The sequence below is a fragment of the Dicentrarchus labrax genome, unplaced genomic scaffold (genome assembly GCF_905237075.1).
Source record: "Dicentrarchus labrax unplaced genomic scaffold, dlabrax2021, whole genome shotgun sequence".
NCBI classification, from domain to species: Eukaryota; Metazoa; Chordata; class Actinopteri; family Moronidae; genus Dicentrarchus; species Dicentrarchus labrax.
In genome coordinates this window covers 23,537,374-23,564,383 of record NW_026136705.1, presented here as the reverse complement: position 1 = coordinate 23,564,383, position 27,010 = coordinate 23,537,374, and the positions used below count along the sequence as shown (strand labels likewise).

Genomic DNA, 27,010 nt, shown 5'->3' with positions numbered 1-27,010 from the left:
CCCGAATGAGCAAACTCACACCGACCCACACCAGCAGAATTCAGTACTAGAAACTGGTCAAGAAGAAAAGTTAATATTCTGAGATACTATATTTTTACATGCTGGTAGTTGTCTGTATTATGTGTATTGCCATTTATGGCTTTTCAGCTAGTACAAGTTATGGTCTGTGTTTGTGGGCCACCATGCTCTATTCAGTGTCCAGTTAAGCAATTACTAAAAAACATTGATGCAAATTTGTTATATCGAGGCATCGTTTAATCTATATAATTATGTACACCCATACAGCGCACTGTGTTTTGCACAATTACTGTCGCACAACACCCAAAGTTTCAGTTCAATTTCAAGCAAACAAACTCAAAACTCTGTACGGAGTGTCTGTTGTGGAACAGAACTAGCCTAGCAGAATAATACTAATAAACCAATTTAAAAGACCTGCTTTATTTTCTCTATTGTATATTTACTATTACTATGTTGCTATTATTGCTTTAATAAACCAAAAGTATTTCTTATTCAATTAATTAAATTGACGGAATAATCAATAGAATACTCGATTACTTAATTAATCAATAGCTGCAGCCCTAGTGTCTGTTACTGTTTTCAGGTGAGTTCGTTTTTACTTGTGAGAAAATCTTTCCAAAGTAGGCATATAATGTCCTTTTTGTAAAAGAAATACAGTCTCAGTCTCGGATTGGGTTGCAAAATCAGCAGTACTAAGTGGATTCAGTCACATCGGGTCTGAAAGGCGCCAGTAAGGGCCAGGGTCAGGGTCATGTCTCGGTTTTAAGGCTGTGCAGAACTCTACTTAGCAGAACTCTAGGCTTTTAGGTTAGAGGTTTAGGAAGACAGATCACAATGTTTTCTGTTTCTTATCTTCGGTCAACAAATGTTAATAGCATTTTCAATATAATAGTTGCTGATATATAGGAACTGTTATTTTAAGGTAATTTACAGACAGTGGTGCTTGTTGATATTTTCAAGTGGAAAGTCACTATGAAGTCAGATGCCTTTTAGTGACGCTAAACAGGATGAGCATTTTAGAAAATGCATGAATAGGTTATTTGGTAGGTTGTGAGAAAAGAAAAAGAAAAAGGGGCACCAATGTTTACTCCTTTGTAAACGAGCAGGCATATCAATATACAATATTATGAGAATGCATACCTGAAGGCAAATGTCTCCCACAGAAAAGACACTCAAGTACTACAGCGCATTACCGCATGTATCAGACGCCGCCATGCATAGTCATCACATTTTTTGTTGATGGCAGATACAGTAAGTGATCACCGACATCCCTAAAACCTAACCTCACTTTATCCGTCTCAAAGGATGTGTGTGTGGAAGTTGTTTCCATATGGAGAGATCAATCTGTCTCCATCTGTTCCCCTGACATGCCTACTTAACTGCTCTGTCTGCTCACAGTTGCTGAGTCAATGGACCTCCTCTCATGAAGCACAGCCCCACTCATCCTTCTGCTAAACACAGTGTCAATGAGGCCATTGAGGTTGATCTGACCCTTATCAATGAAGTGGCCTGGGTGGGTACCTGGACCTCCAGCTGGGAGCAGACACAGTCACTTCCCAGGTCATGACCTTTGCTTTGTTTGTCATGACATCAAGGGAAAACACTTTGAGGGGGATCAATTGTTTAAAAATGACAGCAGAAGGGTGGGAATCAGCCTGGATTTTGAATTAGATTGTGTTGTTGAAGTGAATGCACAATTTAGTTGGGTTTTAATCTTGCAAGATAGTCCACCTTTTCATTGGGTATCCATGGAAATGTGTGCCTGAAATCCCTAAAATGGTAGCTTTCAGACCACCTGTTGCTACTGCCCCCTTTTTACAGTGCATGAGCACACATTTTTCCACCACTCCAACTATAGGCCTCCCGCTAGCTAGTTTTCTTTTTCATATTCAAGTTATTCAGGAGTTTGCTCACACTGAGTAAAGATGTAGCTCACACTGAGTAAGCATGTATCTAGGACAGTCAGTATAATCATTGCAAATGAAAGCTTTGTCACATATAAATCCATACATCATCAAAACCATCTGTAAGCTTAATCCCTGCAAAAAGTAATTGAACTCATTGATCTTAGGTCAGCAGTTTCTTGCAACTATCCTAGAGCTACGATTACGATGAAAAGGAGGAAATGCTTTTATAGCAATTTTTTGGAAATCATGTAAGGCCCAAGAAATCAATTCAATTACATTTGCAGAGTTTGTAGAGATATTTGCAAATTTACATTTGAATCAGACATTACATGCTTAAATGAATTAATGCCAGGGCTTTGGATACTTTTGAAAATTTGAGTGTAGTAGGAAACGAAGAATATGTGGCCTAGTTCTTTTCCCCTAGTGCCCTTCGGATGCACATTTACACATACTGGACTTAGGTAAATGTGTCTGTTATGGTTCAAACTGTGTAACTGTCTGATAAGGAATAACGGAATGAACGGCCATGATTTCATCTGATAGAAGTGTGTGATAAATGTTGACCATGTCAAAGGGTAGGCCAGCACTGTGCAGATAAGAGCAGCAGTAGTTAAACATGAAGCATAAAAAAATCATACTACTTTAAAACAAAATGCATATTCAAAAGGACGATATGATTTAGAACTCCCATATGAAAATGTATTCTGCAACCAGCTGTTTGATTTTAGTTGTTATAGTAACCTCTACTGGGACAGTCCATAGTTGCTGCTTAACGGACATTGTTGCACCTAGTCTTTTGTCAGAAGTGTAACCAAGCAAATATTGACAGGAAGCCCTGATCTACTCCCTAAATCATCAAATCAATTTACTGCAAAGCAAGCTCTCCATTATACTAGTTATCTGTTGCTAATACAACATTCTAAGCAACAGTTAATTCATTGTTGGGCTGTTTCACATTTACTCCATTTTGGACTCTGTGTATCTGTGTTAACTATTATTCTTCTCACAATTGATTCATCTGCATGTTTTCTTGATTAATCAATGTCATTTGTCTATAAAATGGCAGAAAATGGTTAAATAATGACGATCACAAATTCCCAAAGCCCAGGGTTCAGTCTTCAAATGTGTTGTTTTGTCTGACGAACAGTCAACCACAGACAGAGATTTTCAGTTTCAGCAGGGAAGATGACTGGAAATATAAAAATTTGAGAAGCTGGAACCAGATGATGTTGGCATTCTGCTTTCCTTTTTTTTTTTTTTTAAACAACTCAAGTCTTACTTACTGTGTTTCTTCCTAATCCAATTTTATTGTTACTGTACCAATTCATTTTTATAATACCTTTGGTCTAACTCTTTGTTAGATCCGATAATGGTTACACAATGACTGAATTTGTTGTAAAATTAAATAGCTTACAGTAAAAACGTAAAAGGTCAATTGCTGTCTTGAACCTTTATTGAAAAAGCGTTTAGCTTGCTGCATTGCTGTAGGTGCACACAGTGAGGGTAGAAAAACACTGATATTGAAGGCTAGACCATATAAATAATGGGAATAATAAATTCCCATAACTTATATAATCGTGTAGTTTTAGTTAAGTAATTTATGTATCTGCAATGCACCAGGCCTAAAATGAGATAAGCAGGTTTTCATTAAATACAACTCTTTGTTAAGGCGTCATTTCAACCTATGACTGCATTCCTTCCTCCATGTCTCTCGCCCTCTAACACAGTCTTTTTGAATCTGTCTCTCACACTAAAGCCCACACCCAATCCACTGTCCATTGCCACATACAGTTATTTCAATCTGAATAATAAGGATAAATATACAGTATAAGTAAAAGACAGGAAGAGCCATATAAAAATACAGTATTATTTTGAAAAATGTGCACGAGAGCACAGTTTTTCACTGTGAATCAATGGGCCACCATGTTTGGATTCACTATTTAATACAATCGTGCTGGTGAGGCGGGCAGGAAATCCAGCTGTCACATTCCCAGCATTCCAGAGGTGAGCACTCCACATTCTTTTTGAACTTGTCAGCAAAGGAGTTGACGGGACAAGCCAACAGATAATGATCCACAGAATGAGTGAACATGAAAGTGACCGAGAGGACTTTCTGTAAGTGAAAGACTTAAAGGAAATACTTGAGTAAGCATAGTGGGAAAATGAATCATACATGAACAAATTTCAGACCAAACAAATGTGAAAATGTAAGTGAGAGAATAACTAATTGAGCATTCAAAGGGCTGAATGAACAACTGATTGAATGAACCGGTGAGTAAGAAAATGATTAAAAAATTGAGCAAGTCAGCAACTGAGTAGATGACAAGGGATGGAGTAAAAGAGTGTGAGTCAAAATAATGGATAGTTCAACACTAACACTACCTGCATTCCCACTGCCGTCTTATACTGCTTGCACCAACTACGTATGTCATTAAGTCACATGCATTTTATCATCACCTTGTACAGTTTGCACAACATGCGCTACTCATCAGTCTTTGTAAATATAAGCCACTTGTGCCTCGGGAAACTACATCATGCTCACAAACCATTTCATGTACTCCCACTCTGGTTAACCATACAGTGTTGCTCAATCCCACTGTTAGCCTCCAGCTGCATACTGCTGAATTCCATGCAGGCTACATGTGCCTTCAGTGGAAGATTGGTTACTGCCCAAACCTGCAAAGACCGTGATTAAATACATATATAAAATGAGCTTGTATCCCTGTAACATGTAAGTGTATACAGAGGTCACTTAAGATGGTCAAACCCTCCTTGAACCAATGGGACGAGCACATATCTCTATGCATTTAATTTGTTTGTACTGTATACTTAATTCTGATACTTGGTAAGAGTGTGCCAGTAAACAAATGACTGTGTGCACAAGCACACCAGGACTGAGCAATATCAAGGTGAAAGGAAAGTTGCTTCTGTCATTTCCAGCCTGGCTTCATTCTTGTTAAATGTCTGAGAAGGGGAAAGGCAAATTGGCTTGACGTCAATCTCTCTGACGGGAATGTTGTCAGTACAAGCCCTTGTAGCAAGTGTCTTGTTTTAACTTAACAAAACACTGTATTATGATCCCTTATCTGTAGGTGCAGAGTTAGCTCCACCTGCAATAGATCAGGGTATCTCTGTTTTTGAATATTAAAATAAGGTAAGCTGCTGCACCCAGTGTGAGGCATGTGTGGAGATGGGAGGAGTATAAGGACAGTATGTGAAATAAAGCAGATCATATTTGAAGACAAAATATTTATCTGATGTATTCAAGCTTTAGAAACAGAGGTGTATAAAAAATTGTAAACCCAGTCAATCACAAAAGAAAGGACTTGGACAATTGTTAACTTTACTATAAACTTACTTGTTAAGACAGCAACAAACTATATATTACACAAAGTAATAAAAAGCAAAACATTAACAACACAATTTAAAAGATTGTTCTCTATTTAACCAAAAGGCTGCTAACATATTAGCACCCTGGTTTTGTTTAGAAAGAGGAGAGGTGTTAGGCTGGAGAACCAAATAGGAAGCGGAGGTCAGACGGTAGTCAGCAGCCCATGGTTTCTGTTGTGATGTGGACAGTGACTCAGTGTTTCCACAGTGGGATCTGTGGGCCTCCCACAACGCTGCTTCTGTGAGCGCTCCAGACTCAATCACACTCAATATGAGCTGCTGGCAGCCGGTCAGTTTAAAATGGATGTGTAGAGACGGTTGATGCAGACTTTCAAAATCTCAGCTGAGCAGGAAGTAATATTTTTTGTGATCCCCTAGTGACAGATGGATTCGTAAACTCAGGATACACCTTCTGTGTTTGATGAACCAGATATAAGGTTTGGAATAGAAACAATCTCCAGACCACGAGTTGGAAATGTTTGAACAACCACAGATTACTAGTACCCATTATCCATTACCCACTCAACTGTACATCTCCCTATAGCTCAATGGCAAAGTTTTTTCAGTTTTCTTATGACTACAATTTATTGAAAAACTGTGAGTTGTCTAGCCCTAGAAAACTTGCTTTCATATGAAGTTATTTATTAAGAGTTAATACTCAAAAACCTGGCTAATCCGCTTCATCAGGACTGTGTGGGTTCTGCTGTGATCAGATTTTGCAGACTATGGTCTGGCAACATAAACAACCACACAACTGCAAACATCAGATTTTGATTCAAATACTGCTAAATTTTATATAAAGTCCATGCCATCATCACTTTTTTCCATCCAAGCCCTGCCCTTTTAACTGCGAACTACTTAAAACCAGCGGGAAGACCTCATACAAAAAGACAAATTCAGAAATCTCTCGTGCGATAACCAGAACTATTCTAACTTTGGTCGAAAATGATGTGCTCATGTCATCGCTCAACGATACATTATAAAGCAAATTTGATATACTTGTGTGCAATGATGAACAGCCAAGAAGTAGAACGAGGAAGAGTGGGGTCATCTTCTGCAGCAGAACTAAAGAGCCTACTCACAAAGTTCTTTCAGTGTGTAGACAAAAGTATTCATAGGCCCCCACAGAGGAAGAGTATTTGCCCCTTTCAAAAGTTGATGCTATGGATCAAGGTCAGAAACAGGTCATTGCTGCTAATAATGTGCGGCCACATTCAAGAATAACAGTAACTGAGATGGAATCCCTTGGTGTGACTACATTTCTATGGTCCCAGAATGGGAAAGTTAAAGAATATATACAACGTCTTGAAGGATGTGTAGCAGGTGGGCCTCTTTGTATAACCTTCTACCTGTGCACTCTGCCAAGAACTACAAAGTGGCTTCCAAATCCATGAAAAACGTGTGAAAGGCAGAGCTCCAAAAAACTTTAAAAAACAAGAAGACTCAAACCAAGTAAAAGCATTTTTCGAGTCAGGAGTTGAAGCTTCATCTGAATAATGGTCCATTAAAGACCTTCGGCTGACAATGACATGATGAAAAGCTCAATGTTAGACATATTCGGATTCTACTTTTAAAAATCTAAGCATATGATGAGACAATTTAGAGAGATTCACAGTGGTGTGAAACATGTTGCTAGTTTTTCCATTTTCTGGATTAAAAATACAAAAGCTGACCAGTCATTTCCTCTCACACCAACACAGAACACATGTGCTTCATGACATGTCACAGCCTTAAAAGACAGTTTGAGGACAGAGATAAAAAGCAGGTCTTCTTTATGTCTAGTAATGTATGTTGTTTGTAAAAATAAATATAAACCAGTGAAGACACCCAACTGTCATACAAAATGTGCTGACTGAAAAGGAAAACATACTGAGCTATATCAGCTCGTAATCACTTTCATTGTATCTGTGTGCAGCACTGCTTTATATAGCTCAAACAACTCACAGACTGGTTACACATGCAGTGGAAATGACGCACAATAGCCACGCAGACAAACACAGAGTGGCATTTTTAATCTTTTAGTCTTCAAAGTCCTGACTCATCTCAACAGCTCAGACATATGGAGAGAATTTGTGCTCTAACCTTGCCCTGTTCTTGACATTTTTTCTCTTCTTGGCCAAAACAAAGAGGCAGGTACAAGTTTAAAAATAGGAAAGCACATCAGTTCTTTTGCCAGGATGCGTTCCCTCGTGTATCAGCACTGCTTGGCTACCACAAGGAATGCTGCTGCTGTTGACTACAGCCCAGTCCTCAGAGGGATTTACAGGGCAGGATGTTTGAAACCTACATACAGCCTGCCTCCACACATAGGGAACATGTTTTATTGCAGTGCAACAAACAGTATTCAAAATCTTAAGGTCAAAAATCCAAGAACAAGAAGCCACATGACTAACACACTGAAACAGATTCTTTGCATTTTTCTTACCTGTTGTTCTGTGGCTTGTAGAGATATCTGGGCCAGGAACAGGTTTGTTTTGCCATATAGACCTCAATGGTGGCAGATTGAAACTGACCTCAAGTGTTATCTCGTATTCACACGGTTAGAAGAGCTCAATGCTAGGTAGGCAAAACTAGGTAGCTCCTTTTACCGAATAGATAGGACAACTCTAGGTTAGAGACTGGGTTACTCAGAGATATAATGTGTGCTTTTTGGTTTAGTGTCCAGTCAAAATAACTAATAAGGTTCAATCCGAGGACAGACAATCTTAAAAAAGTGTATTTAAAAAGATATACTTTCTTTTATCCTTTTTTTTTTAATGTATTTTTTGCTTTTATTTGACAGAACATCTCAAGTGAGGAACAACATGCAGCAAAGGAAGGCCTCAGCCTTTGTACATAGGGTGCACACTCTACCAGGTGAGCTACCAGGGTGACTATTAATCTTTATATTGATTTCAGGTGATATTACACAGACCTAGAACCCTAAATCTCAGTTTGACATTTTTTCGATGAGAATTAGTTTCTGTGTCAAGTTGGTATGGAGAGATACTAAACACCTTCTCTGCTTACTGCAAAGACAGCATAGCTTTACACAATGCAAGAGACCAGTGTAAAACTAAACTATATCCAATCCAATCCAATCCAACTTTATTTGTTAAGCACTTTAAAAACAACCAAAGTTGACCAAAGTGCTGTACAGGAGAATAAATAAGACATCATAAATGTAAACAGTGATGGTGATGATGAAGACCACTGTGAGGAATATAGACAGTGATGGCGACATCACTGGAAAGTTCCCGTGGCAGATAACATGGACGAAGTCAGATGGCGACGAGCTCGATGTCCGGGCTGCAGACGCTCTTTCACACAGACGTGCCTATAGATAATATACAACATATGGCTGCGAAAGAGAGGGAGTTGTAAATGTGCTGCAAGTCATAATTGCTTTGACGTGAACTGGAAATCTCAGCCAGATTCTGTCAGTTCCTTAAACTGTGCCTTTTTGAGGAGGGGATTGGATCATTTCTGTGGAGCACGAGATCAGGCTTTTTTTTCCAGCACAGCGGATCCACAGAAAGGAATCCCACAACTGTTTATATTAACCAGGTCTCTGACGGGTCAACGGTCAGGGAGATTTTTCTAACCTCACTCTCGTTTCAACATGTAGGTGAAAATCTGGTGGAATATTGCTTTATTATGAAATTATTTATGCAGCCTGTGAGTTTTCTTGTGTCAAGAGAAACAACTTTACTCTGCGCTGCTTACAGACTTTTGGTATGGGGCCTTTTCCTTTACAGAAAATCCTTTAGGGCTGGATAATATAATATTTTAGCAATAACATTTCAAACATTTGGTGAAATAAATTATCACATAAACACCAAAAAACATATGATGCTACTGTTCTTTTTTGTCTCATATAATGCGGCCTTACATCATTACATTTCACATAAACATTCAAATTTTGACACAAGCACAACACTGACGTAATAGGGATAAGCTAATTTCACAGTAAAACCTCACTTAACTTTAGTCTTCCTAATTTAAGACTTAAGACACCATGCTGCAATTATTGTTTGGCTTTTTAAAAACACCTTGAAAATATTATTAAGTCTGGTTGGCACAATAATGTTGCCATTAAGGGATACTTTGCCACAACAGCTAGCCTTGTGAGTAAAGCAAATGATCAACTGATGCTCAAAATGTCAAGGTAACCATGTCGTTGGTTGACTAAACTATGCAAGGGGAGTCCACCTGTAGCCTTGGCTTGCATTCCCCACACGAAACAGGTCAGAGCTGACGACATCTGCCTGTTTACGCCTGCTGTCATGCGTGGAATGTAGCTACACTTCTCACATCACACACACACACACACACACACACACACACACACACACACACACACACACACACACACACACACACACACACACTTCACTGTATGCACATGCATGCGCTGGCAAACATGCATGCTCACTGGGAACCCTGGGCTGCTGTGAGGCTGCCGGTACCCACAGGAAAAGGCTGACGTGTTTACATTCAAACAATACCCAGTGGGACAAAACCCGGCTGTTGTTGTGGCCCTGCTGTGCAAATTAGGGACTTCAAAACAGGTTTTAAATAGCCACGCTTTTACACTTGGCATTACAAAATTTATGTTTTACTGACAAATTCATCATTAAATGAGTAAACCATGCAGATTACAGCATCATTAAGGCAGTAAACACAAGCTAGATTGCCTTCTTACAAGGACTAACTGAATATATCTGAGCATAAACTGAAATACTGTTTTACTTGATTATTGTGTGTGTAAACTAATGGTTTTCTTTCATTTTCGATCAATTTATATATTTATTTTGATTAATCGCATTATTTCTTGATCTAGAAAATCTAGAATATAAAGTGAAATGGTGCCAAACAGATCCAAAATGTCTCCTTCCTTTATAGAGGATTAAATATTCATGCCAATCTATAAATCACTCACCATGTAAACTAGTTAAATTCAAGTTATACAAAACAAAGTTAAATCCTGTTAACCAAGTCTTTCATTCCAGAAACTGTTTCCTCTCTGAAACATTCAGATGTTTTTAAGGAGGTCAAGAGTTACCAGTTTAATAAATTAGTGCTGTTGCTGAATGAGTGGGCTCCACGCCATACTCTCTTTTAGGTATCCCATATACTGTTAGCCTGTCCTGCCAAACAGCGCACTGAAATCAACCTAAAAGACTTCTCGTCTCTATTGCAAATGCGTGTGCAATGTATTATTAAACAGGAGAGGTGAATCATCCTTTGATAGCCTTCAATGTTTCAAATCGCACACAAAAAAGTAAGTTATTACTTTAATAGGTTACAGTGTGTCTTTAACATAGTGTAACATCGCCCTGATGCCGATTCCCAGGCTTCACCAGGCAGCTGAAATATATATAGTGGGGAAATGGTGTCACAGATCTTTGAAACCAACAACCACAAACCATAGAGCAGAAACGACCAAGAACCTTCTTACAAAACTTGAGTCACTGCAGTTTGTTAGCGTCTGTCTGGCCTCCAGTCCGCAGGCCCTTCAGCTCATTAGGAGGGGCCTTTATTGGATCCACAAGGAAAGCTTTCAGTGCTTCAGGTCAGGGGAAGGCTGTGTTTATTCACCCATTTAAACACAAACATACACACACAAACACACTGTCTTCCACTGGCTTCCCCCTCTCTGTCTGTTTCACACACTGACTCCTCTGTATCCTTTTAATTTCAGGCTCTCTCTCAACCCTGCCGTTTGTTGGCAGATTCGGGTTTGTTGATGTTGTTACTGGCATGTGTGTGTGTGTGTGTGTGTGTGTGTGTGTGTGTGTGTGTGTGGTGCGCTGTAGGTGTGTGTGAAGTTGTGCTGCATTTACGTCATGCTGGATTTACTGAAAGTCAACTGGGGAAAAATCTGCCTCAGCTTGAAGATGTTTGTAGGCATCTCGTTCTTTGGGTCAAAAATGTTGCCAAATGAGACGACGCAGGCAGCAAACACGGCTGCAAATACGTCGAGGTATGTTGGCAGTCCATGATAAAAATGACAGCTATATGTTAGAGAAACTACGGGTTGTCACCTTGGACGTGAACTTTCAAACTTAAAAGTTGTGACAACATATTTTCTCAATCAGCGTCTGATGTAATGTAGTAATAGGGTTCACCACAAACACAATTTCCTGCCAAGTTTTAGTTATTTCAAATTGCTTTTCTGACTGGTGTTGAAGTGAGTTCAGTTAGCGAATTTCCTATTAGAATATGATGACAGCTTGTGGGTTGTTTGGTCAGTGTCAAACCTGATAAAACCACACCCACACAGTCCTGATGAGGTAGACAGCGGAGAATTATTAAAGATTTGTTGAAGTTTTCAGTGGTTTTGAAGCAGGTGCACACCCAGTCCAACAACCAGAACTTGAAAAAGTTCAACTTCAGAACGACATCAATACATCAAAAACACACAAAACCCCTCGGTGTCATCTGGCAAAAAATATGAACCTGGCCTTAACTTCTGGCGCAACACAATGCAACATCATCTGGCAACAAATGGCATTGGCCAATAAATTAGGCGCAAGCACATATTAGAATGGCACAATTAGGGCTGCAACAACTAATCGATTATATCGGTTAAAATCGATTATAAAAATAGTTGGCGATTAATTTAGTCATTGATTCGTTGGAACTATGTTATGCTGAATGCACTTCATGCGCTGCATGCGCTGCGGCAATGTCTCAGGTGGTGGCAGTAAGCCAGCCAATGCCGTGCCGTGTGCAGCTCATGTGACGACGCCGTCTACCTTGCCTGGAGTAAACATCTGAAAGAGTGCGACGACTTCATTTGTTGTGTTGTTTGGGTCGCAATAGGCATTCATGAGTTCAGCACGCCAGCTCTTTTGTTTGAGTATCCCTTTGTTGCAACTCTGGGCTGATAATGTGTTGGTCTCTGGCAGATTTGACTCTGTTTTGATGGAGAAAACCAATTTCGAAATAAACGTAACAGACAGAAATATATCCAGTTCGTTTCATAATGGATCAATGTAGCCGGGCCACCAATAAACAGGCATGAAAACAAGTCAGGGGTGAAAAAGGTGAGAAGAAATTTTTGAATATTCCATATTTTAAAGCATCAATGTGATGCATTTTGAGATGCATTTTTTGCCAACCCGGGGAGAGCTGGAGAAACTTAACTTCAGCAATGAGTCATATCAAAAATATTATGGCCTCCTTACTAAGTATTATGCAAGCCATTTCATGCCAGCCTGTCACTGGGTCTAACATTTACAGTATATGAGGCACAATGTGGTAAGGGCACCACAAATGGCTTAATGCATAACCCCCAGAAGAGATGGTGGACATGCTGTAACTTAACTTGTCTACTCTTCCATCATGATTGACAGCCAATACAATGTTATGTAATTCAGATTTTAATACATTTTATTATTTCTTTTTTGTGATTTACTGTTAGCTATACAAGCCAGCAGCTAACTTTAGTAACAATATCTAGCTAATGGTAGGCCAACGTTAACGGTAGCGTTAGCTAATCATTTTCCACGGGAGCTTTAGCTGGCTAACGTTGCGTTCTCTCCTGCTGTGTTCAATTCATCAAGCTGTAGCTAACGTTAGCTAAGCCTATGTCAACACAGCTCCTGGGTCACTTAGATATACCAGAAAATATTAAAACATGAGCGAGGCGAACTGCTTGTAAACCAGGTATCAGGTAATGGTATTCCCCTACCTTCCCAGAGAAAGAAACTGGTGATGCAAGGCCCTTTGCGCTAGTATTTCCATGCAAACTGAAGTGCACTTTATACATTTTATTATTATTTATTTTATGTTTGTTTGTTAAATTCATTTGGCTCCTTTTTAAATGGAAGACTTTAAAAGGTTTTTGTGTTGAGGAAAAATGTAAATATATTTTTATAAAAAAATATTTTTGTAACATTTGCTTTGTTTTATTTGGCAAGTTGTTTGAAAGAACAAGGCACAAGAAGACCAGTACGCTGTTTTTAGAATAAAACACTGGAAAGGATAGAAATTTAGTTTTTGTCTTTTTATCCGATTAATAAGCGATTAATCGAAGTAATAATCGACAGATTAATCGATTATCAAATTAGTTGTTAGATGCAGCCCTAGGCACAATGCTTTTCGTGACGTCACAATTAGCAGACAAAAGGTAAAAGGATCGTTGCCGTGATCTTTCACCACAGGGCTTAAAAGGGGAACTCCATCAATTTTTATGCATCAAACACACCTGCTTACATAGAGAGTAATACTGCAGTAGTGAAAAAGTTAAATAAAGCGTTTTGTGGTTTCAGAGGCAGCTGCACACAGTCAGTATCGGTGAGCGGGGTCCGGAGGTGTGGAGTTAGAAAGAAGTGAGCTTTTTGGGAGCTGTTTTGTCACTGCTTCGACTGCATTGCCTTTTTACTGTCCATCATGACTCTAAAGTTATTGAAGTGCAATGTAAAATTAGTGGAGTACTATTCGAAACCACTATGCTGTGTTTTGGATGCAATACTCAAACTGGACTTCCTGGGTTATATTTCATTTTCTCATTGGTAACTGAAGCAATACGCCTACACAAATTCAGCCCTTCTGTTTTTGTTTTGTTTTAAAAAGGCAGTGCTATGTTTGGCTTGGTTTTTGTCTGTATCCATCAATGCTTGACACTTGCCAATCGAGTCACTGACACAAACCCACAAACAAACTGCATCCCGTATCGTGCTAACCGTGCTGACTCATCTTCATATCTTCATACAGTTCTGCCATCACGGTGTAAATTGCTTTTGGCAAAATGGGACATGGTTTCAGATAAAAAAAACTACTACAACTACTGAAATTTCATTTTTTTTTGTAGCCTCTCTCAGAATTCACCTCATAAAATAAGTACAACCGCTCACTCCAACTTTCAATTGCTTCTGCCCTCTGCCAACACAAGTTTCATTTAAAGTTTTCTCCTCATTCAACCATCTCTGCAACTCTCATCTTATTCTCTCAGCGCAGCTTTTGATTATGTGTAGCTGTATCGCTCTCTCTCTGCTGACTCTCCAGCTTTCTCAATTTAAACATCCATATCTTCCCTCCCACCTCTGTCTCAGCCATCTTTTTTGATTACTTGCCAGTATCTTTCTCTCTCACTTTCCCTCATCTCTCTTCCTCTCTGCCATATCTTAGGCAATAGCCTCGTATACCTGGCTAGATCGGTCTTAACCTCTGCATCTGTCCCGTGCTTTCCGTGCAGCCACTACTTTCTCTTTAACCTTCTCTATGACCTTGTTTCTGTCTCCCATCACTTCTGTTGCACCACTCCTATCTGGGTCCTCTCATTTTCTTCCACTGCTTTGATCATATGTTTGTCAAACAAGTCAATTATCAGCTGTGTCATGTGGCTACAGGTATGCCACTGGGACAGGCAGTCTCACGATGTCAGTTTCATAAACAGCTGTCTAATCCACAAGCACACCAGTAAGGTGGGAAACTGAGACAAACCACCAACCAAATGCTGAGAAACTATTTTGACTAAAGATTCTCACCAAAACCCAGCACTAGACACCTCATTTTATAAAATGATACATCTGTATCACTACAAGAGGCCAACATGCATGTCTTGTGTGCTCTAACACAGCCGTCACCACTTTTGGTTTGGAGAGTTCATTTGTCTTCTTAAAAAACACTTTAAGTTATCCACCTGAACATATTTGTCCTCTGGGGGAAATCCAAGCAAAGCACTAAGCCCTAGCATAACACAATTCTTAAACATGTCACGACAAACATTAAATATACTTAATCCTGGTACAGTCACCCTTGATCTAATTGGTTCCAAGGTACACATGGGCAAAAAAGATAAAACTAATTATTGGATACATCAAAATGTCATAGGGATTTTTTAAAACCCTGGTATATCAACAACTCACATTCGTGATCTGCTAATCTGAGATTTCATTCTATTTACTGGGTGAAAAACATCGTTTATAGGCTCACTGAAAACAACTTTAAAAGGATTAGTAATTGAGATTTTGAGTTCCCCGTTGACATTTTCTGGATTCTGGCTTTCAAAATCTACTTTTGACCATCACCATTGAAGCCACCAATAAGAGGCCACGAGCAGAGAGATACAATTAACAAATTTTTTTGCAGACTGATTATTGTATTCATGCATCTCCCTGAAATAAGACACAGTGAGGTTGAACCTATACCAAACTTCGAAGATGAGCCCTCAGGCCTCAGTCAAGATGGCGCTGGTGTCTAACTGGTTTTCACCTCGGGTATGTGTGAACATGCATGTTTGCGCTTATGTTAGGAGAGCACTTCCCTGAATGGAGCATTTACTCACCATAGTTCTGGGATTGTTAATTTGGATGAAGACTTAACAAATATCATACTGCTGGCCCTATATTAAGTGCCTTGCCCAAAGTTTCAGTCTTTTTGGAAAGTTGGTTTGGACTTTTGGACGTTTTTGGACTAAACATCACAATTGAGTAAGGTCTTGATGATTCTCTCAGCTTAACTGAAAAGGGTTTTTTCCACCAATCACAGCCCATTACATTTATGTAACTATACTAAATTCATTTTAAGAACACTAGTCCTGACCTAAACTAAATATTGTAAGGATAACATATATAGGAACATAGGTGTGAAAACAAAAGGTTACGAACTTCTTTTTAAAATTAAAAAATTTGAAATTATCAACTATATTATTGGTGTTGGCCATGAAAAGCAGGTACTTATCGGTTATCGTATCAGCTGAGAAAAAAAAAAACAACGACGTGCATCCGTAATGACATATTTGTTTATCGCGTAGCCCGCCAAATTTGCTGGAATGTATCTTGTGACCAATCAGATCCCACGGCTGAAAATACCTGTTTTATAATTACTAGTGTCAGGCAGTACTCTATGTCTTCATTTCCGCCTACTTCTGGAGTAGACATATTGTACTGAAGTAAATTGCAGTGGGAGGGTATTTGAGGTATCCTGTACCAACAACACAATGATGCCCTAGGTAACATTGGAGGGAGCTGAAGTAATGCATACAACAAAAAGAAAGGAAGCACGAGACAGGCAGACTGAGTTGTAATGTTAAAGACATGCTTTGAAGGATATGTTCTTGTACTAGTTGACAAACATCTACACATTCGGTTTCATGTATATGCGCTTTGTGACCTACATCTACTTTCTCAAGCAGTCAACACCTCAAACCAAAAGGCTTCAGGTTTCACATGCTAACCTCAGAGTAGGTATTTTACTGTCTGGCTTCTGTTTTTTTAGAAAAGAGGAACACACTGCTTTACAGTGCCCTGAGAAGAACATCACTTGTGATTTAGCACTATGAATGTGAAACTGAATTGAACGCAAATGCAATTAGACTTTTAACCATGGCATTTTTGTATAATAAACAGCTAATCCTGCTCAGAAAATGGCTAAAATAAGAAAATGTGGACATGCCAAGATGTGGCAACATCTTCAGAGATTATTTCCTGGCAAGGCCTCTCAATTCCTTATGTAGGTGTGAATGATAATTTCACTAAATCACATCATTTCCAGGTGAACAATGCATAACTCAGACACAGTGAAATGATGATAAAACAAAGAAAGCTTGACAAAACCAAATTATGTGTCGATGAATCATCTTGCTGGGCAATTTCCAGGTGTGTGGCAGCTGTTCTTCATACTGTGCAAGAATGAATGGGAGACAAAGGCCTCTAAAGAGAGAAAAACAACAAAGCCAGACATCTCTGTTCTGACTATGTGTACAGGGCATCAGGAGTTGGTTAAAAAATGATGGGCAACCTGGGCATCTGGCAAAAAACTTTTGAAAATACACCAATACTAGTATTTAACTTTAATTTGTTGAGCAGTGTCAGCACTGAGCAAACCACCCATCCTCTTTGGTAACTTCAGCCGAAACACACACAGCCTCTTTCAACTCTGTTTCTTTGCATACACTCCAAGAATACAGCATCAACCACACACACCGGTCTGCATGTCCTCCCTCTGTTCTGTTCATAGCGGCTCCGCTGCTTGCTTAGAAAGCAAGAAGTCACCACTTAAGTCTGCGTTTCTCTCTCTCTCTCTCTCTCTCTCTCTCTCTCTCTCTCTCCCTCACTTGCACCTTCCCTTGGGAGCCTGTGGCTTTGTGATGGTTGGAATTCCCATAAATGTCCGATCTGTACCGCGCACAGCCAAAACCACCATAAATCACCCTGCATGATTTGTTGTCTGTCTGCATTGCACTGGGAAAGGTAGGCAGGGAGGGAAGAGCTGGACGGAAAACTCAAGAAACTGGGAAAGGTTGACGAGGCATAAAACCTGCGGTAGGAGAGATTACCCACTGAGCCAAGCATCTGCACAGGAGACTGACGTACCTACAGCGCGTCTAAAACGTTCACATGCAAGAAATGTAGCTGACAGTTTCAAGCAGGAAAAACTTTAGATGAAAACAAAACACCTGATTGGACAGAAAATCTACATTTTACATCCTGGAATATTATGATGATTAATCATTGAAATGTCCAGTGTGTAACATTTAGGAGGATCTATTGGCAGAAACGGAATATAATATTTATAAGTATGTTTATAGTCACCTGAAAATAAGAAGTGGGTTTTTGTTACCTTTGAATGAGCTTTTTTAAATGAACTTTTTAACTATAGACACCGCAGTTTGCCTTTCCGTGGAGGTCGCCATGTTGAACCGCCATGTTTTTAAAGAAGCCCAGAATAGACAAACCGAAAAAATTGCTCTAGACATTCACATCTTTCACCATAGTTTCTCCCTCACGGTTGAAAAGGGAGGGTAAAACAAGTGAGTTGCAACTATAGTGCTAGATGCCACTAAATCCCCAACCCAAAGGCTTACAATATACTCAAACATACTCAAATTTGGTATGTTTACACAGGACAAAAAGTGTGCAGACACAATAAATAGTTCCCACAAAAATGAGGATTGAATCCTCTTTCAAAATACAAGGCATACTGCTTTGTGTAAGTGCATTTTTAAAATCTTTTTGGTTTTCATCTGTGTACCGGGAGCAACCTGCTTTGTGTTTCATCATTCATCACATCCAGGTGACACGTCCCTGTTGTCTTTCGTCACAATAAATACAAGTTTGCACTTTGCTGAATAATCCGGAGTGACGCCATCAACAAAAACCCGACATGACGAGAGAGTATTAGCACTTATTTACAACAGCCGTTTCACTATTGCAGTTCCATTTGACGTACAGTTCCACATTCGATACCTCGAGCCAATTTCTACTTTGTACTGTAAAAGGAACATCCTGGAAATCTGGGAAAAGTCCCTAGACGTTACTTTGAGAAGCAAACTCATGTATTGCCTTGTACCTCCTCCCTTACCACAGGGTCATCTCTAATCTAGCAAAATCCAATACAATTAAAGGTAAACACATAGCACAAGAGGAAGAGGAGGTCTGCAGATACACCCATGCTCAAACACAAACTAACAAGCGAACAGCTTCAAGGACAACTTTTAACTCGTCTCATATTTTTTCAAGTTCTTGAGGTTCTTGGAGGATTTTGGCCATTTTCCATAGATCCTGAGAGATTATGCAAACTTGCATCTTGTCACTGTATTCTTCTCACGCTGAGGCAAAATGGGAAGTCAGTTTTGATTTATTGAGCAATTGCTTGTGGTTGTTTGAGGGTGTGATTTATCAGTGGGGAAAGGTTTAATGATTTCGTCTGTCTATGTGATGGTTGGCTATCTAATGCTTGGTGAGAGCTACATTACCAGCATTTATTCTTAATATTTACAGTCTGTACAATGAATCATCATCGACAGGTTGAGACAGCAGTAAACCACAAACTGTGACTGAAAATAAAGAGACATAAAAACAGTGGCTTCTTGTTCAGGTCAGTAAAGGTCAGACGCTTTAGTTGTGTGTACTTCAGGTGTAGCACAATCATGTGTTTTTACAATTACAGGCACTGATTTGGAAGGAAAAAAAAGCATATTATCTGTGTCAAATAGCCAACCCGCCCTTAAACATTATGAATAACTGCATGGAAACATACGATTCTCCTCACTTGCCTTCACCTCAGCTATATTACTACTGGTTTCAGACGCAGAGAGTGTTCAGCATTCCTGAAAAGGATAACAGAAACGAGGACTGTTCCATTGTATTCGGGAGGATGAGACTAAATTTAGTGACCTTATCATAGTGCTTCCTTTCATGTGCTTGATCAAATCACAGATGCACTTCACTGCTACGACTGTTTCATATGTTTGTGGACTAAACACGGCTGTTATGGTCTGTTCAAGTGTGCACAAAAGCCCTCTATGAAGGCGTGAAAGACGCTTTCTACCTACCCATGCACCCACAAAACAAACAGAGGATCAGAGCCATAAAAAGGGACCTTTTCAAAAGTGTCATGCAAAGCTGAAGGCTGGCTGCTTTAAAAAAAAAAAAAAAAAAGGTTTGTGCTCCGATAGCGCTCTGAAAAAGTGCTTGCACCTCAAAACTATTACCAGCAGCTGAACATGGAAGGGAGTACAGCAGTGAGCTATTTTTGGGCAGAGAGTGTAACTAAAGCAATGACAAGCCAGCTGTGTTTCCACAGCTTCATGTAGGGAGGAGGCAGAGGAGGAGGAGGAGGAGGAGGAGGAGGAGGGATAAGAAAGCAGCAGTGATTAAATTTAACTGGCCTCATTCAAGCTAAAGTTTACACAAACTATCTCCTGGGCTTAGCCATAAGCCATGTGATGGGAAGCCGTGATGTTATGTTTTGTTTAGTAATGCTGTACTCGCAGGCCCAGAATGCAGTGCAGTTAAAGAGGGGTTTCTTTTTTTTTCTCCAAACTTAACCGTGTCAAGGACCAAAACCCAGCAGTTCTTAGCTTGAACGCCTTTTTATTGAACTTTTATCGACTTGAAGATGATAAAACTACCCTAAAAGTCTCAGACATTTTTATTGGGACCCCTGGGACCCTTGACCCCCCCTCCTCAAGGAGCCAGTATGGTCCCTGCACCCTAATTTGGGTACCACAGAGCCCCTGATACATTTTGTCCTGCATGCTTTTACTTGACTCTTGGCACTAGCAAGTTAAAAGCTACTGATGTGATAAGGACTTCCAGCTGGCTAACTAGCTTTATTATTGTTACAGACTGAAAGATAAGTGTGTACTCATTAACATGTGACTTTATGGAAAAGTCCTAATTAGATCATTTGTCCAAAAGCAACTCGCTGTTAACTCATTTCAGTCAAACTGCAGTGACAGCGGAGTTTTCCTACAGCGACGTGAAGCAACAGTGTGATTTTAGCTAACATTAGCAAGGCCATGCTAATTAGAGAAACAATAGTTTTGTTTACCTCTGCTGTCCGCAGCGAGGGCGGTTTCTTCAAAGCCAGTTTGAAAGAAGTTTCCATGGCTCCGGTCATTTTCATAACTTCGGCTCAAATCCACACCAGGAATTTTACTTCCTCTCCACGTAACCCTCACTTCAAGCGTCTCCTTGTTGCTCTCTAGCTGAACAAACTCACATCCCCGTGGATCTTGTCCCCGCCGAGCCGAGCATGGATGGAGTTTACTCCAAAAACGGACCCTACCGGGGAGCTCCTTCTCCTCCAGGAGGGACACAAAACTTCAACTTTTTTTTTTAAACTACTGCGCGTCCGAAAAAGAGTAGACACCACTAAAGTGTGGCAGAAAGTTAAATATGTGGGACATGTTGTCTTCGACTCTGTACATCTTTGGTAAAGGAAATATCCACTTCGGTAGCTAGCGTCCGTCAGATCCAGGAGTTCGGATTAGATCCCTCCTCTTCCAGATCAGAGTGCGGAGAGTTGACGACATCTGTCTGCCCGGAGATGGTGCTGTGTTCATGGTGCTGTGTTACTGTCGGAAATAAGGCACTTTATGGCATGACACGAGAGGGGAGCCTGAACTGAGCCCGAATCACAATGTCAATTCTGATTTAAATTAATTTATAGTTTAAATGGTTTATTACAAGTTTAAATAAACCTCATTGTGCATATTTTATATATATATCAAAACGAATACATGACACTTGTGCTCATTAATTACGGTTGCATGCGTTATTAATAAAATATTTTAAATATATATTTTTAAAGATTCTGTCCGAGCTGGATCTCAACCCGACCTACGGTATATGTAGACTTATAGGGCGATTTTATGTTTTTATACATCAGCCTATAATTTAAGGTAACAACAACAAACAATGTAGACTTTGTGTAGGTGGCGTTGTTTTCTAAGCAGCACTTAAGGCTAATTTCCATTTTTGGCCTTTATTCATTACAAACTAAATTCTGCTGCTGCACTGGAATTTCCTCCAGGAAAGATGCAAAAATGAATGGACATTTTTTTTCTTTTGTTACCTGGTACAATAAAAAAAAAACACTTGGATAACAAGACATAACACTTTTGCTGAAGAGTGGCCACAAGTGGAAATTACTTGATTGCTAAAGAGTACAATAACAGCAGCACTAGTAGCCTAGAGAGTCATAAAGTTAGTGAACTTACTGTGTAATGTACAAAGCAATATCAAAAGTTAATATTAATATCAGCCGCCATAAGCTACTGGTCATACCAGATCAAGTTAGCTGTATAACTAAATTGTGCACTTTTTTGCTTTTATATTCAATTCATCATTTGTAAGACAAATAATATGATATTTAAAAAAAAAAAAAAAGATTTATATAGTCTAGCTTTAATGGCATAAAAAGCTGCGTTTTGAAGCCCGAGTGTCCGAGCTTTGGAAGGAGTCATTAAATGCAGCACAGATATTCCCTCTGACTTCTGACACTTCTGCAGTCAGATTGCTCCCACAGACAACTGCTGCTCAAAATGCCGAGTAATCAGATTACTGCAGTGCATTTAAAAGCAACAGCTCACCCAACACACACACACGTCTTCTGGTTTGGTGGGAAATCCAACCTTTACACACTTTTTATTTCACAGTTCAAGAGTAAAAGCATAAGCTGTAAAAGCACAGTTTTATCTAAAAGCCGTGTTTTTTGTGTTTCTCCGATCGCGTCCTGTTATAGCTCTTCACGTGGAGAAAGTGGGATCACAGCGATATTCCCACTGGCAGGAAACATTCAGATTTGCTTTCAGCCGGGGACACTCCTTCCTTTTATTGCATAACTGCGGTGTGTGTGCTCGTTTCCTTTTACCTCCAGTGACGGTGGGGTGGAGTCACAGCCTAGTTTCAGGGTGGTAAAATGTAAAAGTGGGCAAAAAAAAATGTGTGATCCAGATGTTGAGCACAAGACGTCAAACCATCACCAATCTAAACAAAAGTGCTATTCCTGTGTAGACTTTACGCTGGTTGATAGATACTTTCCAGACTGAGGCTCTTTTATAGCAATGGATGAAGTGGAAGAGATTCTGCAAATTAAAATGTGTACATTTTGGAGGGAAAGAACACAGAAAGTAAGACTTCTCATCTGGGATTACCCCGTAAACTTCAAACCAGTTCACGTGCGACAAGAATACAATCTTGGGACTGTTTAGTCAGTGTTTGTGGGAAGAGAATAAACCACAGCTGCTAATCTGAGATGCTTGTAAAGTTGCTTTAATGCAATGTCTTCTAAACGGGGAGACAAACCATAATATGTGGTCTTATCTACTGTACAGCCTCTCTGGGTAATACCGCTGTGTGTACATGCTGTCAGTACACAACTACCAACACTTTTCCTCTCCTCATCAATTCCAGGATCCTGGCTGAATTGCAGCTCTCGGATGTCTGGTTTTCAGTTTTGGGAAAGATTTCATATTCACACATCCAAATTTTAACTTCTCCAGGATTTTTTAAAAATTATTATTTCCCTTTGATTCGGAGACAGAAAACATTGCCAGAGACGCATAAATTCTTAACATCTGCATTTTTATTGCACAACATTCCCATAAAATTGGGAAAAAATAATTTGAGGAGACAATTCTGTACAAATACATGGAAATAAACTGAGTATGTACAGTTTACATGAACCGTTACACATACCATGGGCAACTAAATAATTTATTTATATACAAAGAGGGAAAAGCAGATATAAATTTATACCTTTTAAACATAATGGCTGGGTTGTACAAAATGTAAGCTGATACAGCGGAGCATCTTCAATACAGTAACAAGCATGTATACATATCAATTTTACCAGCAAAACGAGCTCTCCAGAAGCCTGTGATGCATTCACGCTCTCTATTAAGACTTGGGTCATATACAGGGTGCGATTTGAGTGGATAGAAAAATACACTGTTCTCAGGGTTCCTTCTTTTTCTAGCAATATAATAATAATAATAATAATAATAATAATGTTCTACGCGTACAGTTCAACATACCGTGATGTAAAGCCCATCAGCAAGCTCTGTTACAAACTGTTTGAGAAGCCTGAGACACATTACAAACTTTAAGATTTTTAGAAATATGGAAAGGTTACTTTCCAGAAACAACTCATGGGAGTTTTTGAGCTGGCTGCCGGCTAAATTAAACTTTGCCCCCGCTACCTGCAATTCCCTTGCCATCAAGGTAAATTTGCTAGTCTAAAAGTATAGTGCAATTGTAGAATACTGCACATGTACATCTGAAACCTTTTTGCTTTTGACTTATTATAAATAATGCAGTCACTCATCTGGGAATTTCTTACTCACCCTATTTTATCTGCGATCAAAACAAAGAAAATACAGATTAATTTCCAAGGCTGTCAACTGATAACAGAAAGTAATAATGAGAACAAAGAAATACTGTCCCATTGGCCCCACTGCAGGTTACACTTTATGCCCAGGAGAAAATCCACAAACAGAACCTGTGAAAGCAACTCAATCTCCCTTTTTACGCTCAGCAAATCGCACCCTGGTTATATGGTGAAACAACCAAAATCATGTATCTGTCATTGTTATAGGAAATCAAAAAGAAAACAAAAAGAAAAAACTGTGCTACTATAGTTTTGTATTCTGTGTGTTATAAGTGTCGTATAAACATGTTTGAAAATAGTGTTAGCTGATACATATTTGAATCCACTATAAGGCCTACTGTGTTACTCTACTCCTCTCTCTGCAGCGAACATCGAAACCGTAAACATCGTATAAAGGTGGGGGAAGCTATAAAAGTGTGAAAATATTTCAGCATTTTGGTTTTAAAATACACGTAGATGATGTACGTTTAAGCCTTCCCGCGATAGAAAGGGACCCTTTCTCCTCTCTCAATCACATTCTGAAGCAAAACAATTTTTTTTTCTCCTTCCGTGTAACGATCATCCTAAGGAATTTAACAGCCTTCCCTTTTTCAAAGAACACAGCATAGAGTCTGCACACAGTTGACACTGACACTCCTCTGATTAAGATAGCTTACAAAGTATACCTCAGGGTTTTCTATGGGGCCAACTGTAAATGTGTATGTCACCTACTGCCCATATGAAGATCTGAGGTAGTGCTGTACCTATGATAAGAATGTCAAAGCCACTTTTAGCCATTTCAAAACCAGTCTGTAGAACCAAAAACCACAAAGAGTGTCGATTACCCCCGTGTGGCCAGAAAAGAGGCTTTTGAGCCCGGTGTGCATTGCAATTTGACGATATTTCAGGGGAATTTGGCTTGTAAACAAATACATAAAGATAAACGCATAATTGGCATGAGATTGATAATCGTCTCAATGATATTTACCTTGAAGTAATGTTTAAAAATCTACATCTGTTTTGTTTGAACTTATAGTCCGTCACTTCGTACGACCGGGTTGAAGATTGTACAGGAAAAAAAGCAGAAGAAACAAAATCCATTGTTGTTATACTGTAGATATCTTGAAAGTTTCATTCTCGACTGGAAAAATGAATGAAGTCTTTGGCTTTTGTGTCCAAAAATAAAAAGAGTCCTGTTTTAAAAGAAACATTCAAACAACAGGAGAAGGTCATTTCAGGGATGCTTCAGTCACCTGCAGAGCCACACTCCATCTGTGGGACTGTGGTCTCTAGTTCCCCCCTGTGGTGCAACATCAGCATTGCAACAAATTCAGCAGCAGTGGTAAAGGAGGACAGGCGCTGGATGTGGTCCGTGAAGACGTGCACTGCTCAGTCTCAGAGCAAAGATCCCACCAAGCCCAGGCACGTGGGTCGGGAAACCATGTTGGGGAGGTCAGCTGCGGGGCATGGACGGCTGTTTTTTGGGGCCAGAGTGGCACCACCCAGGTCTGACTGGTTTCCTCAGACAGACCACTTGCCAGGAACCTCAGTGCCATTACAGTCTCATAGCAGGATCTGGGCCACATAGGGGGAGTGAGTGCTCGCCACTGCGGCCAACAGAGGAAGGTCGCTGGACTCAATTCTGCAAAGATACCACAGCAGAGGTCAGGATATGATATGATATAAAACACATTGTGCGTTTCCTTCCTCAAAAAATATTTGCAAAGTTGATGTTTAATATGAAGCCTGCATTACTGCCACTTGTTGATCAGTGGAATACCACACAACATACAGCTTTACACTAGCTGTAATTTGATAATAAAAGTGAACCGCTTACCCCAAGACCATGCCCAGTTCTTTCACATGAACCCTTGTCTGGCCCTTCAAATACTCAGCAAGCATCTTGCTCTTAAAGTAGATTTCCTGCAGGCGGTCCTCAAGGTGCATTATGCACTAAGGAGGAGAGGACAGAGACAGAAACATGATTGGTAAAGCACAAAAATCACAGTGGCGATTACTGTATACAGACATTATCAGTGAAAACAGCATTTTCATTTTAACTACAGAAAGCTGTGAAACCTATTCCAATTGAACAACTTAAAAGTGGATAGACAGAGAGCTGTAACATACAAAGTTGGGTGAGACGTTGAGTTTGTAGAGCTGGTGAGTCGACTGCAATAAGCTGGAAACCAGGCTGGACACCAGGACTTCCTTCCCCAGCTTGTTGACATCTGTGGCTCGTCTCTGGCTGCTGGCCACCTGCACCGTCCACTTGTCTGTGTCTGCTATAATGCAGACGGCCTCCGCTATGGGCTCATCCAATACTGGATGCTACGGAGGACAAGAACAGTCATTTAAACCAGCGAAACATATGCACAGGAGGAAAAGAGGAATTCCTCACATGTTAAAGCATGCTTCAAACTCCTAAACAAATCCTAAATGACAGACGCTAATAATGATTTTAAAATTTGGGTTGGGCAATAATTAACAGTTATTGTTCATCTACTTCCAGTGGTATTGTCTCATAATGACATGACCATTTTCTTTTATCGTTCTACAAAAATCTGTTCTTTAAACAAATTATTTTGAGAAAATAGCCATAAAAAACCAAATCCAATAGACTGGGTTTATGAGGTTTTTATTTAACATGTGATGAAAGTGTATATAAAAACATTACACTAAACCAAAACTAAATGGAACCCAATCTGATTTCAGCCATAATCTCTAATCACTGCGGATGAGAAGTTAAAAACGCTCTGCTTCACTTGCAACGGGATAGTGTGAGCTTAAATAACAAAAAATGGCTCTAAAAAGGGAATATAATCACAAGCAATACTTAAAATTCAGTATTTTGCATTGGAAATAAAAAAAAGCTATATAGCTGCTCCATAAAAAATAGGCTCATCAACATCAGTCCTTTACCTGAACAGCATGGGTTAATTCAGCCATGAGGCTCTGCCGTAGCTTCTCGTCGCTGGGCAACCCATGCAGTACAAAGTCTGGCACGTAGGTGGGGCAGTAGCCTCCAAACAGAGACCGGCCAAAATTGGCGATGCTTGGCTTTGAGTAGTTCTCCACCAACTTTGACCTTTAAATCAAACATATAA

The 27,010-nt window shown here is 39.6% G+C and overlaps 2 protein-coding genes across 6 annotated transcripts in view; both read right to left on the bottom strand.

The window, feature by feature from the left end:
* LOC127363751 (rap guanine nucleotide exchange factor 6) overlaps nt 1-21,042 on the bottom strand; it is a 147,997-nt gene extending 126,955 nt beyond the window's left edge. Inside the window, exon 1 of the mRNA XM_051400602.1 lies at nt 20,583-21,042. Within this exon, the coding sequence (XP_051256562.1) occupies nt 20,583-20,657 (75 nt within the window). The 5' untranslated portion in view covers nt 20,658-21,042. The remainder of the gene's footprint in view (nt 1-20,582) is intronic.
* A 2,058-nt stretch (nt 21,043-23,100) lies between these two features.
* The window catches only part of fnip1 (folliculin interacting protein 1), a 40,698-nt gene continuing 36,788 nt past the window's right edge, over nt 23,101-27,010 (bottom strand). For all 5 annotated transcript variants that reach the window (XM_051400607.1, XM_051400606.1, XM_051400608.1 and 2 more), the window contains 4 exons: nt 26,826-26,991; nt 26,034-26,234; nt 25,741-25,856; nt 23,101-25,545 (listed from right to left, as the gene is read on the bottom strand). In XM_051400607.1, the coding sequence (XP_051256567.1) occupies nt 25,467-25,545; nt 25,741-25,856; nt 26,034-26,234; nt 26,826-26,991 (562 nt within the window). In that variant the 3' untranslated portion in view covers nt 23,101-25,466. The remainder of the gene's footprint in view (nt 25,546-25,740; nt 25,857-26,033; nt 26,235-26,825; nt 26,992-27,010) is intronic.